General features: G+C 41.6%; 1 protein-coding gene across 1 annotated transcript in view; it reads left to right on the plus strand.

Moving 5' to 3' along the window:
* Nucleotides 1–1,552: 1,552 nt before the first annotated feature.
* The window catches only part of LOC127446173 (B-cell lymphoma 6 protein homolog), a 41,102-nt gene continuing 27,880 nt past the window's right edge, over nt 1,553–14,774 (plus strand). Inside the window, exon 1 of the mRNA XM_051706881.1 lies at nt 1,553–1,726. Within this exon, the coding sequence (XP_051562841.1) occupies nt 1,699–1,726 (28 nt within the window). The 5' untranslated portion in view covers nt 1,553–1,698. The remainder of the gene's footprint in view (nt 1,727–14,774) is intronic.

Below are 14,774 nucleotides of genomic sequence, written 5' to 3' on the forward strand. Positions count from 1 at the left end.
CAGGTGACTAACACATTAAGGCAGCTGTCAGAACACATTTTGACATAAGCCATGCTTTCTGATTCTGTAAGCACATCTGGAGACTTCTCATATCAAGATTGAACTTTTAACTTCAAATGATAAATGAGTGTGAGCTATAGGGAATATCTCAATGACATTTGTACAGCACTTAATGTAAGGCACTTACAGTGTTTGGACACAAAGCCTGAGACAATATGGATTGTCATTTTGGTAAGCTCATAATGTAAATGTGTGACGTCACATGCAACCACCATCCGACTTATCCCCTTCCATAATATCTATTCTTCAATCAGACATATGGGGCCAACACTCTAAAATGCTTGTAAAATAAAGAAGGAAGGATTAAAAGGTTATGGAGAAATGCTCTTATAGCATTTTACCATATATGATTTCAAAAACAATGACAGCAGGTGTGTGAGAAGCTTAATGATATAGACAGAGCATACACAACCTTTGATTATTAATTTTGGGTTAATACTTTAAGGGTCACACTTAAATCTCTGTAAATGTGAAGTAGGTGGAAAGGTGACATTAATGCATTTTACAATTATTTTACAATTTTCTGTCCCAAGCACTAAAGATGCCGCCTTGTCCCGAATACCAGGGGTGAACCACACTGACATCTGGAGTGATGTAATATCAGCTTCCATTGCTAGACGAGATATAAAGAGCAATATCCAGCTCCCTGGATTGAGATGATCTTAGGTAGATTAATGCTCGAGGACACTGAAATGTTTGTTGTATAAAATCTCAGTTTATAAAACAATGTGTCACAGCAGTATATGAATGTAATCTGGCAGATGGCCCGTAGTCCAAGAGCTGTTCCATATTAATGGAAATATCACAAGGTTTAGAGTTCATGTGAATCAATGAGATTTCAGCGTGCACCTCATTCGGGTGTATTATAAACAGAGAGAGAGAGAGAGAGAGAAAGCAAAGGAGGACTGGGATTACAGGCAAGGATAGCTTAATCTGTAGGGTTTCCCCCCCGCCCTACCCAAAAAATGGGGCACGCCCCACAATTGTAGCATTCAAGGAAAGCGGACCAAGTAAGTACATGGCAAACAATATACGCTAGATCAGAGCTGGCCTATCAGCTTAGAGTGCCACAGATGCCCTGTGGACCTCTTCTGCAATGCTGAGCACGCTCAGTCGACTCGACTCGCTTCAGATCTCTGCTACGCCGTTCCTCCTCCACACATTCTCTCGTAACCACATCCAACCAGGGACTGATCCTGCTCGTCCGGATATTTTAGGGGCAGCTGATTGCCTGTAAGACAGAAGAAGAAGAGACAGAAAGAATCAGCACCTACTTAGTCTTCCCCAAGCATCCAGCCAGGCATCTTCAACATCTGCCACGGTTGCGTGCCCAGCTCTGAGCTCCTCTGTCGCATGCTAGCTTTCCTTCCAATCTGAGCTCCGCTGCTGCCGATCCTTGCATTCCACTGAAGAGCTGTCACAATTAGCTCTGCTTTCTTCTTTCTCATTGAACTCTGGGTGTCCTCCTCTTCCCCTCAGGCATCAACGATATTTCTGTGACTGTTAAAAAACAAAAAGAAAGATACTTCAGCCTCTCATTGGCAACTTTTGGACACTGACCAGAAGCGCCTTCCCCAGAGTTTGAGACGTGGTGAAGCTGGGGTTCCTTTGGCACTGAGTTACACCTGATCTTCCGGCATGCCTCACTCCATGCAGCAGAAACACGGTGAGAATTTTCTCTCTTTTTTTACTTTCTGTCTTACCCCCTTTCTGTGACCTCACAGTCCCAACAGTGTTGCTTTTCATTTTCTGCTGTGGTTGCAGCTAAGCGGTCTAAAGGAAATAATAAATAGAAAACGCATTAATTGGGAAGAACACAAAAGAGCAAAAGTGATCGCAGGAAAGCAATTTCCTCATTTGACACAAGTGATGTCAAACAGAAATGAAACAAAACTCTGTCAAGACAAACACTGAAACACTGAGAGAGGTTCAAAAGCGCACTTCTACTGTAAATTAGTAGCCAATGTCCTGTGAGTGTTTGAATCAACTTGAATCTTCATGTTAACAGTGATAAAAGATTCTTATACTTTGAATGTTGTGTTTCATAACCCCTACACTGTAAACATGTTTTGTCAGGTAACCTACAAAATGGGCTTTATGGGGTAACTACTAAATTAACTGGTTTTATTCAAGTAAAAAAATTGCTAAAACAACCTGGCAAATTAGGTTACATCAATGAAAGTAAATTTTGAGGGTAACAATTGCAGGTTACAACTTTTTTCAAGGTATTAATACACTTCTATTGATCAATCTGACTGTAGTCAATCTAAACTACTGTATAGTCAGGGATGGTATTGCCAGATGCCTGTTCACAAATTAGTAAATATCAGTTACAACCACCTGCTCCCTCAAATGTCCCGATTGTGAGTTTAACTTCAATCACTCCTACAGAAAACTACCTGAAATATATAAACACTTGGGTGAATTCACAGAAATGCTAGAACTACATGTAGCTTGCCCCATTGCTCAAGATAAAATACATTTTTAATTAGCTAAGAATGTTAAGCATGTGAGCAAAAATGAGCGCAAATGGCACCAGAGAGGAGAGAGAAGTAGAGAACTGAAGAAAGTGCCTGAAGCTGTTTAGACTCAGCATTCTCTTTAAATCTCAGATTGAGTGTTTTCTTTTCTTGGCATTTGCTCGTGCAGTCTAAACAGTAAATGCTCTCAGTCATCAAACTCATATCCACTTATTTATTCATGCTGATGTAATAAAAAAGTATTTGACATCATTTTAAAAAGGGGCTCCCTTTGCTTACACATCTTCCACCAACTGTGCTTCATTACAAGTTGGCTTATGCAAATCTGGAAATGATGCTTACTGGGATAAACTAATGAATAAAAATGTATTTAACTGGGTGTCTATGAACTCACATTGAGAGATAATGTAATAAATATTTGAGAAATGAAAACAACATGATTTGCCATTGCAATGATAAAAGCTAATGGAACAGGAGTGGGAATGTCTCAAGTTCCAGCAACATGACAATGAAGACACAAGTAAGTGTGGGAGGAGGGACAAATTCTATTTTAGTTGTTGAACAATTATTTGAGCTCCGAAGTACAGATTTTCTGTACATGCAGAGATGTATGCAGAAGCTTTGTTTATTTGTAAATGACATTGAAGGTGATCATTCTAGCAGCAGTAATCAAATAAATCAAAGCGAGATAACCATGTGCACACATTACAACAACATCACACCATTCCATAATTTTAATTTATACTAATTTATAGAATGTGTTGCATAATTAATTATTATGCAAGTGCTTTGCATCACAAATACAGTATAAGGCTAAAACTGTTTTACATTTAAACATAGTTGGGTCAGTGTATTCATGCATACACAAAAAACAAGCATGTAATATTTCCAATTTATTTATACATTTGAATGCACATAAAGATAAAAAAGCCATAAAGCTATCAGTCTTGCTCTCTGGTGCAGCATGTAAAAACTATTTGTATTGTAGAGATACATGAATGTATACCAGTGCTGGAGATGCACTTGCTGATATACAGTATGTTTTTATGCGAGCACAGCCATGAGCTACAAAGATCTCCTCTAATTCTTTAGAGTGGGACAGTCACGAAGCTGATTAAGAGTCATGAAGGAGATTTGTTAAAGCTCATTTTCCACTCATGTGCTCACATCAGGAAAAGCTGTTCCAACATACACTGCACTGTCTTGCCTCATTCATAAAGACCTCAGTGCACTCTGGTCTGCTTACTTTAGATGGTAGGGTTTAACCCCTCTGAATTCTTTCATTTCCGATTATTTAGCAGACAGAGTGATAAGTTGCAGAAAACAAGGCATGTACAAGCAGCTCCTTGGGGGACAAACAGCTCTCATTTATCACTGATTTGTGTTTGCAGTGTTGGTTATTACTGTTTTGTCTCTCTCTGGCTTGCTTGACTAAGCTTTAATGGTAATATCATGGCAAGGTTCCCCAAAAAATACAGGGCAAATCACAAATGACTCATTTCAGCCTTGGTTAAGCCTACATACATGTCTTTATTTCTGTCTCTGTGTACAGATAAGCTCTTCGCATCTCTCTTGAGGTCAGAGGCAGACTAATTTACATTTATTCATTTGGCAGACACTTTTATCCAAAGTGACATACAGTGCATTATACATGGAAAAGTTTATACAGGTAACCTAAAATTAATGTCAGAAATATGATTTAATAAAACTGACTCAACCTGACTGCATTCGGTTACACCAACAAAAATCATTTTAAGGGTTAAAAATTGCAGGTTACACTTATTACAGTGTATATGTGTTATATCTGGGAATCAAATCTATGACCTTAGAATTGGTACACAGCAAACAGAGAACGTTCCCTTAATGTTAGTTTATGGTTCCCATTTGGTTATTTTTTGGAAATCAATTCCTAATGTTCTAGGATGTTCTTTTTAGGTTTTATTTTTTTATAACCATACACTAACATTCCAAGAATTTTACATGGAGGTTTTCATGCTACAACCTAATAAGAACTTATTCAGAATATTAGCTAATGGTTATTTTAGTCTTCATGGTAACACTTTACAATAAGGTTCCATTTGTTAACATTAGTTAACAACATTAGTTAACATGAACTAACAATGAACAATACTTTCACAGCATTTAATGTTAATTTCATCATACTAGTACATTTTTGAAATCAAAAGTTGTGTTTGTTAACATTAGTTAATGTATTATGAACTAACAATGAACAATTGTATTTTATTAACTAACATTAACAAAGATGAATAAATGCTGTAAACAATATATTGTTTATTGTTTGTTCATGGTGCTTAATGCATTAATTAATGTTAATGAATGGAGCCTTATTGTAAAGTGTTACTGGTTTTATTAAAAAACATTTTGTCAACATTTCATTATTTTTCAAAATCATTGTTTTTTTGGGGAACCAATTCCTAATGTTCCAGGAAACTTTTGTTTAGGTTTTATTTTTTATAAGATAACGTTCTCAGATCGTTGCATGGAGGTTTTTGTGTAACAAACTAATAAGAATGGACAAAACACTAGCTAATGGTTATGTTAAGCTTTAATTTTTCATTATTTTTCATCATCATTTAAATATTTTTCATTATGCACTCACTGAGCACTCTATTAGGAATACTATGGTTCAAATAAGTGCCCGATATGGTCTTCTGCTTTTGCAGCCCATCTGTCTCAAGGTTCGATGTGTTGTGCATTCTGAGATGCTATTCTGCTCACTACAATTGTACAGAGTGTTTATCTGAGTTACCATAGCCTTTCTGCCAGTCTGGCCATTCTCTCATTAACAAGGCATTTCCATCCACAGAATTCCACGGTTATAATCACTGAGATTTTTCCCCATTCTGATAGTTGATGTCAACATCAACCGAAGCTCCTGACTTTATGATTTTATGCATTGCACTGCTGCCTGCAGTTGACTGGCTGATTAGATAATCACATGAATAAGTGTACAGGTGTTCCTAATAAAGCGCTCAGTGAGTGCATTTCATAAACTCAAAGTTTTTGTCAGACAACAGCTGTCCAGTACAGCATTTCATTAAATGTAGAAATAAAGATCACAGTGTATAGGATTTAAAGCCAAAATGCATTATAATGATCAGATGAATGATATAAAGCCTCTCGCAGCTGAAAATGTTAAACCAGGGTTCAGTGTAGTGTGAAAAGCATTTATGAACCATATAGAGCTATGATCTAGTTCAACTACAGGAAAATTTAAGGAGTAGCGCATTCCTGGCTAATTTGACTGATTTGCATTGATACCCTCATAATTCATGACCGACTCAACATGCCACAGCTACCAACACCACAATTCCAGTAATGACCATGGGCTCTCACCATAGCAATGAGCACGCAAAAAGAGTGCAGCTCCACTGAAGTGATGCTGACTCAAGCTGATCTGTTTGCTGTAAACATTAGTAGGGCCTAGTTTAACGGAGTTGAAGTCAGAGCCAGCGCAGTGAGTGTTGATGGGTAGCTGGTTCCATACGCAATCTTAAAGTTGGCAGAGCAAAATACATATGCCGATGCCATCTGGACCTCCAGTAGCTGTACTAAAGTGGAAGAAGAAGTCTAGAGGGTTAATTAAACTTTTCACCCTTACTTAACTCTGTCCAGATCATTAACCAGAGTAGATTTTCATAAACTCTTCTTCATATATGCAGATAACCTTTATTAACATGAAATGAGGGCAGTGCACTCATTTTTAATGCAGGGAGGATGGATAATTAAATGAATTATGGAAAACTAAACACCTTCTCCACCATCTGTAAATAGCATAGAAAAACAGTACTACACTTTAAAAACATACAAGCTTCTCCATCAACATGTCAAAAATCAAAGTTCTTCATAAGGATGGAAAATGTATTAACAGAAAACTGGTATTACAACTTGTTCTAACAAACATGAGAAAGTTACCTGGCAACTGACAATGCCTGCACTCTGTTCCATATTTAAAACTCTGATCATGTATTCTTAGTAAAGTTATACCATTGCTAAAATAATAATAACCTGCAAATCAACACTGGGCAAATGATTTTAACAGTTCAAGTAGTTTTATACCCTGCATGTAGTGGCTAAAACAAAGTTTGGTTTTTCCAATAACCTTGGTTCCCATTTCCTTTTTTGTTTTACCACTTGAGAAACACTAGTGCTTAGATCAATCTGACTCTTGCTTCCACTAAAACATGTCCAATGCTGATGTGAATAAAATGGTTGTACATTTATATAAAATAAACAAAAAATGAAAAAATGAAAAAGAATCTTTCATTCTTTAAAGCTTAGGGGCTTAGTTAGGCAAAAACACTGCATGCCGTGCAATGGACGGTTACTGATAGTGTGCTCTGTCACCTGCATTTTCACCTGCCTCGGGTGCGCACCTCACTTATCAGCTTCATTGAAAAAGTAATCACATTACTAATTACTTTAAGTTACTTTCTAAAACACTTTTCTGCTCAACAAATTCAAAATGTCTATATTTCTTTATTGTTCAATGTTACACACAAATCATACACTCAGCACCTCCATTTCTCCTTCACAATGACTTGTTATGGCCAGAATTCATGTATTCTACATAAATAATATATTAGAAATAAGCATAACCCTATTAATGTACTTACAAGTAATTAAATTCATTGAAAGTCAGTAACTGTAATCTGATTACAATAATTTAAAATGTAATACATTACACTACTTTTGACTAAAAAAGTAATTAGATTACAGTAACTAATTACTTTATACCCAACACTGCACACTGACCCCTTATAGTATTATATATAAGACAACTATTAACACAATTGTTATTTACAGAAAAGGGGCCATTAAAGAAATTATTTGATAAATGTAATGGAGAATACATTACATTTTCTTCTTATTGCTCTCTTAGATCCTTCCCGATTAATCTTTACCTTCCAGAATCAGACACAAATTTAACTGACGCAACGATGCAAGAAAATGTATCCATAGATTTGCCGATTGAGCACACAAATGGAATACATTTAAAAAATATATTTTTTTTAGGTAATTTGAAACCCACTCAACAACAAGCTGCAAATCCTACCCCAAAATCCCATGTAAATTAATATGTTATTAAAATTCTGGAAATACATGTTTATCTACCTCTTGGGTTTTTAGAATTGGTCAGAGTTGGAGATCATCCAAATAAAATCAGGTTTAAGAGGAGGCAATTTCTGGGACTTGCTTTCATCTGGGCCAAAAGCCCCTGCATCCATGTTATCATGGATTACACTCCATTTGCTCTCTCTGATGGATAGAGGGAGAGGGCCAAAAATAGGCAGCACAGAACCACACCCCTCCACAGGCCTAATGGATATTCCACTAAGGCATTTCTGCTGGATTTGATTTCCTGATATCCTGACTTTTCTGATATAAGAAGTGTTTGGGCAAACCAAACCATACTGACTTCACATTTACCAGCAATCAGCCCTTAAAAAGCTGCCTTAAACACTGATACAAAATAAATAGATTTGGCACATTTAAAGGGATAGTACACCAAAAATGTCTCACCATTTACTCACTTTCATGCCATCCCAGATGTGTGTGACTTTCTTTCTACTGCTGAACACAAACAAATATTTTTAGAAGAATATCCCAGCTCTGTAGGTCCATACAATGCAACTGAATGGTGACCAGACCGTCAAGCTCCAAAAATCACATAAAGGCAGCATAAAAGTAATCCATACGACTCCAGTGGTTTAATATATGTCTTCTGAGGCGATGCAATCACTTTGGGTGAGAAATTGATCAATATTTCAGTCCTTTTTTTGCAATAAATCTCCACTTTCAATTTCACTTTCAGAATGTGAAAGTGGAGATTTATAGTAAAAAGGACTTAAATATTGATCCGTTTCTCACCCACACATATCATATCACTTCTGAATACATGGATTTAACCACTAGAGTCATATGAATTACTTTTTTGCTGCCTTTCTGTGATTTTTGGAGCTTGAAAGGTCTGGTCACCATTCACTTGCATTGTATGGACCTACAGAGCTCAGATATTCTTCTAAAGGTCTTCGTTTGTGTTCTGCAGAAGAAAAAAAGTCATTCACATTTGGGATGGAATGAGGGTGAGTAAAGGATGAGAGCATTTTCATTTTGGGTGAGCTATCTCTTTAAAGGCAGGTGATGGCAGAAGCCTAAAAAAGAACTAGTGCATCTGTGTGGATCTAATGTGCTATTTTTCTATGATACAGATACATGTTTGTTTAAGCTTAAGATAAATTGCATATCCAGTAAAAACGAGCATCTAACATGTTTCAAAATTAATTTGTCTCACCTTGCATAAAACGAACACTGCATTTAGGAGTGGCACTCTCTTATTGAGAAAGCAATGCAGACAATAGGGATTTAAGTTCCTTTCTAAACCTGTATATACAATACAATTTTTAATTTAATTTGCTCAATAACGGGACACATAAATAACATATTTACAGTGTGTAGATGTCTGTTAATTCTAAAATTGTCAGCCAGGGGTGGACTGGGAAGAAAATTCAGGGGGGGTGGGGGCTTTTTGTAGAGGCCTTTATTTAATCTGTGTCGTATATACTGTGCATACAGTATATAATAAAGGGATAGTTTACCCAAAGACGAAAATACTGTAATCTTTTATTTATTCTAAACCTTCATGACTTTCTTCCCTGGAATACAAAAGAAGATATTAGGCAGTAGGTTAATCTCAGTCACTATTCACTTTCATTGCATCTTTTTTCTATATGACGTTCATATTTATGTTGATAGTTATGATTGTTTTACTACAAATTTGAGACTAAACTAAAACTACTTATCAGCTAACATAGCATACTGATACATACATACAGCTACATATTACCGAACTATACCAGACAGTTTACTGTTGCACTGTTATGTTGCACTATTGTATGTTTTGTATGTCATATGTTGTACTACGATCAAGAAACCAGCGCATTTGCTTAAATTTATCCTGTATACCTGACTTTTATGTGTCAGTTGCAAGGTAGCTTGCAATTCGTCAGCATTAGCAGGCCTGCCGGCAGGCCTTCCCCACCTTCTGCGACCTGGGAGGGAGACACGGGGAGGGAAAAACAAAACAACAAAAAGAGGAGAGGGAAAGGCCAATGCAGAGCGACAGTGAGAGGGAGAGAGGGAGGAGAGAGAGGAAAAACTTACTCGCCTGTTCCCAGACACGCCATCGCTTGGTCCTTGATCACTCCTCTACCCTCTGGCGGACAACAGCCGCTCCTCCCCGGGCGGACCGGAGCCAGTCCTCCGACCCCTGGTGGACGGAACGCCCCTCCGCATTTTGCCAGCTTCACCGCTCCAGGTGGTCGGCAGTTAGCCCTTCCTCCCCTCGTAGATGGCGGCCATTCTTCCTACCCTGCCACGTTTTGCCGGCTGGTAGGGAACACCTCCGCCCCTGGCAGCGGCCCCACCGCTCCAGGAGGCCGGCAGTGAGCTCTCCTCCCCTCGCGGATGGCGGCCGTTCCTCCGCGTCCAAGCGGCCGGTATCAACTCCTCCGTCCCCCGGCGGATGGCCGCAGCTGCTCCTTTGGGGTGGATGGTAGTGGCGAGGACTCTACAACGGCGCATCCCTCCTCCTTCCCAGGTTTCAGCACCAATGTAACAGGGTTCAATGGAAAAGAGGAGGCGGGAACCGGACGAAGCATCAAAGTAATGTTTTAATAAACTTAAACATACACACATACAGGGCAGCTGCCTGTAGCTCTCTCTCTCTCCCAAACTGCCACATCTTGTTGCATTTATCCCCTCGGCTGATTAGCCCGATTGGGGTCGGGCGTGCGTAGTCACGGCCCAGCCCCGCCCTCCTCCTTGTCGCAACTACTTATTTATAATAATAAATATAAATTAATATAAAGGTTGATTTCCTTGCAGTGATTTGGTCACGATGAAGAGAGTTGAGAGAAAGGTTTGATCCGGGTAAAGTTAACCATGGTTTTACTATAGTAATATTGTAGTTGCAATGTTTTTTTGGCAGAAGACATAGTTTTAATGCAATTAACAATGGTGTAACTACAGTAATATGGTGTAAAGTATATAATTGTATATAGTAGTATTGTCACGTTTATGTGTTTTGTTCTTGTTTTCATGTCTTTTATTTTTAAGTTTAGTTCCTGTTCTTGTTCAGGTCATGTGGTTTCATGTCATGTGATTTCCTGTTTCCTCATGTGTTCCTGGTCATGTGATATCCTGTTCCCCTCCATGTTCATGTGTCTTGTTTTCATTGGTTCATTGTCTTGTTATCTCATTATCAGTCTTGCTATGTCATTGGTTCATGGTTCATTGTCTTATTATTAGTTCAGTCTTGTGATTGGTTGTCTTGTTTACTTGTTACCCATGTCTGTGTATTTAAGCCCTCATATTTGTCATTGTCTCTTGTCAGGTATTGTTAATGTAACGTTGGTGTAACGTCGTTTCATGTCAAGTCAAGTCAAGTCATGTCAAGTCAAGTTAAGTCAAGTCAGGTCAAGTCAAATTTCATCAAGTCTAGACAAGTTCATGGTTATGTTTTGTTCACGTTTGGATTTATTGTTTTTTTGGATTTTACGGTTGTATTAAACTGCACTTCTTCACATCATCTCGTCTTCGTCTGCCTGTCAATGTTACTGCCAATCATCGTTACAGAATACCTGACTGCAAAATGAACCTAGCAGTTCAGCTTCTCCGTTTACATCAGGGGAATCGTCCCCTGGAGGAATATGTAGAGGACTTCTGCGCTCTGGCCTGCAGGGTTGACTTGAATGAGATTGCCCTCAAGGAACTGATTCCGTTTTGGGCTGAATGAGCCGGTCTCCTCCCTGATGCCTGACGGTTGGAGTACCTACAGCCTGACTCAGTATATCGACCTTGCCCTACTGATAAGTGGTTCACCATTCACTGTGGGGGAGGTGGATAACGAGCCAGAGTCCCACGTCACGACCACCGAGCCAGCGTCCCACGTCACGGTCGATGAGCCAGGGTCCCACGTCATGGTCGCCGAGCCAGGGTCCCACATCATGGTCACTGAGCCAGGGTCCCACGTCATGTCCGCCAAGCCAGGGTCCCATGTCATGTCCGCCAAGCTTGCGCAACCTTCTTCCCCGGATCCTGAGTATGCTCCATGCCATGTCACAGCCACGCCTCGGCCTGCTCCATGCCATGTCACAACCACGCCTGAGTCTGCTCCATACCATGTCACAGCCATGCCTGAGTATGCTCCATGCCATGTCACAGCCACGCCTGAGTCTGTTCCATGCCATGTCACGCTTCTGCCTGCTCCATGCCATGTCACACCTCGGCCTGCTCCATGCCATGTCACAGCCATGCCTGAGTCTGCTCCATGCCATGTGATAGCCACACCTGAGTCTGCTCCATGCCATGTCACAGCCATGCCTCAACCTGCTCCATGCCATGTCACAGCCACGCCTGAGTCTGTTCCATGCCATGTCACGCTTCTGCCTGCTCCATGCCATGTCACAGCCATGCCTGGGTCTGCTCCATGCCATGTCACAGCCATGCCTGAGTCTGCTCCATGCCATGTGATAGCCACACCTGAGTCTGCTCCATGCCATGTCACAGCCACACCTCAACCTGCTCCATGCCATGTCACAGCCACGCCTGAGTCTGCTCCATGCCATGTCACAGCCACACCTGGGTCTGCTCCATGCCATGTCACAGCCATGCCTGGTTCTGCTCCATGCCATTTCACAGCCACGCCTGGGACTGCTACATGCCATGTCACAGCCACGCCTGGGTCTGCTCCATGCCATGTCACAGCCACGCCTGAGTCTGCTCCATGCCATGTCACAGCAACGCCTCAGCCTGCTCCATGCCATGTCACAGCAACTCTTCAGCCTGCTCCATGCCATGTCACAGCAACGCCTCAGCCTGCTCTATGCCATGTCACAGCAACGCCTCAGCCTGCTCCATGCCTTGTCAGCAACGCCTGGGTCTGCTCCATTGCATGTCACAGCCACGCCTGAGTCTGCTCCATGCCATATCACAGCAATGCCTCAGCCTGCTCCATGCCATGTCACAGCAATGCCTCAGCCTGCTCCATGCCATGTCACAGCAATGACTCGGCCTGCTCCATGCCATGTTACAGCAACACCTTGGCCTGCTCCATGCCATGTCACAGCAACGCCTCGGCCTGCTCCATGCCTTGTCACAGCAACGCCTGGGTCTACTCTATGCCATGTCACAGCCATGCCTGGGGGGTGCTCCATGCCATGTCACAGCCACGCCTGGGTCTGCTCCATGCCATGTCACAGCCACGCCTGGGTCTGCTCCATGCCATGTCACAGCCACGCCTGGGTCTGCTCCATGCCATGTCACAGCAACGACTCGGCCTGCTCCATGCCATGTCACAGCAACGCCTCGGCCTGATCCATGCCATGTCACAGCAACGCCTCGGCCTGCTCCATGCCATGTCACAGCAACGCCTCGGCCTGCTCCATGCCTTGTCACAGCAACGCCTGGGTCTGCTCCATGCCATGTCACAGCAACGCCTGGGTCTGCTCCATGCCATGTCACAGCCACGCCTGGATCTGCTCCATGCCATGTCACAGCCACATCTGGGTCTGCTCCATGCCATGTCACAGCAACGACTCGGCCTGCTCCATGCCATGTCACAGCAATGCCTCGGCCTGCTCCATGCCATGTCACAGCAACACCTCAGCCTGCTACATGACATGTCACAGCAACGCCTCGGCCTGCTCCATGCCATGTCACAGCAACACCTCGGCCTGCTACATGCCTTGTCACAGCCACGCCTGGGTCTGCTCCATGCCATGTCACAGCCACACCTGAGTCTGCTCCATGCCATGTCACAGCCACGCCTCAGCCTGCGCCATGCCATGTCACAGCAATGCCTCAGCCTGCTCCATGCCATGTCACAGCAACTCCTCAGCCTGCTCCATGCCAATCTCACAGCAACGCCTGAGCCCGTCACAATAACGCCTCAGTCTGCTTCACGCCATGTCACAGCTGAACCTCAGTCTGCTCCATGCCATGTCTCAGCCAAGCCCCAGACTGCTCCATGCCATGTCACAAGCAAGCCTTTGTTCCATGGTCCAGGCCTGCCTCCGTTCCAAGGTCCAGGCCCGCCTCCTCTCTATGAAACAGTGCTCACGCCTGCCACGGCCAACGAGTCACCATCCACACCTACCATGGCCAGGTCAGGATCCTGCCGTACCATGTTACCACGTCATGCCATGTAGCCACGTCAAGTCACCACGGCCACCAACACCGCCCCCCCCCCCCCACACACACACACACACACACCCCACCACCAGCTCCCTCACAGTGAACTTTGTGTTTATGTTTTGGGGCAGCTGGTGGGGATATGTCACGTTTATGTGTTTTGTTCTTGTTTTCATGTCTTTTATTTTTAAGTATAGTTCCTGTTCCTGTTCAGGTCATGTGGTTTCATGTCTTGTGATTTCCTGTTTCCTCATGTGTTCCTGGTAATGTGATATTCTGTTCCCCTCCATGTTCATGTGTCTTGTTTTCATTGGTTCATTGTCTTATCTCATTATCAGTTTTGTTATGTCATTGGTTCATGGTTCATTGTCTTATTATTAGTTCAGTCTTGTGATTGGTTGTCTTGTTTACTTGTTACCCATGTCTGTGTATTTAAGCCCTCATGTTTGCAATTGTCTCTTGTCAGGTATTGTTAATGTAACATTGTTGGTGTAAAATCTTTTCATGTCAAGTCAAGTTTCATCAAGTCTAGTCAAGTTCATGTTTATGTTTTGTTCATGTTTGGATTTACTGTTTTTTGGATTTTACGTTTGTATTAAACTGCACTTGGGTTCTTCACATCGTCTCGTCTTCGTCTGCCTGTCATTGTTACTGCCAGCCATCGTTACAAGTATATAGTATATAATATAGTAACCATGTTAATACATTTTTTGTAAGGGAAGGTTAGGGCTAGGTTAAGAGCTAGGGGTTGGTGTAGGTCTGTGGGGTTCTAAATAAGCACAATACACATTATGCACTGAGAGTATTTAATTAGGGGTGCAAATAGTATCTGCCACTATTTGCAAAGAATATGCTTTTTGTTGCTATTTACACTTAGTGCAAATAGACTCTGCCTTTTTATATTTGATGATCTTCAATGTTAGTAATTGGTGACTGAGGCTGACGTTCTGCCTAATATTATCTTTTGTACAATTTAAGGCAAGGTGTAGAGTGAAAGAAATAGTACACATTATAATGAAT

Source organism: Myxocyprinus asiaticus, chromosome 9 (assembly GCF_019703515.2).
Source record: "Myxocyprinus asiaticus isolate MX2 ecotype Aquarium Trade chromosome 9, UBuf_Myxa_2, whole genome shotgun sequence".
NCBI lineage: Eukaryota > Metazoa > Chordata > Actinopteri > Cypriniformes > Catostomidae > Myxocyprinus > Myxocyprinus asiaticus.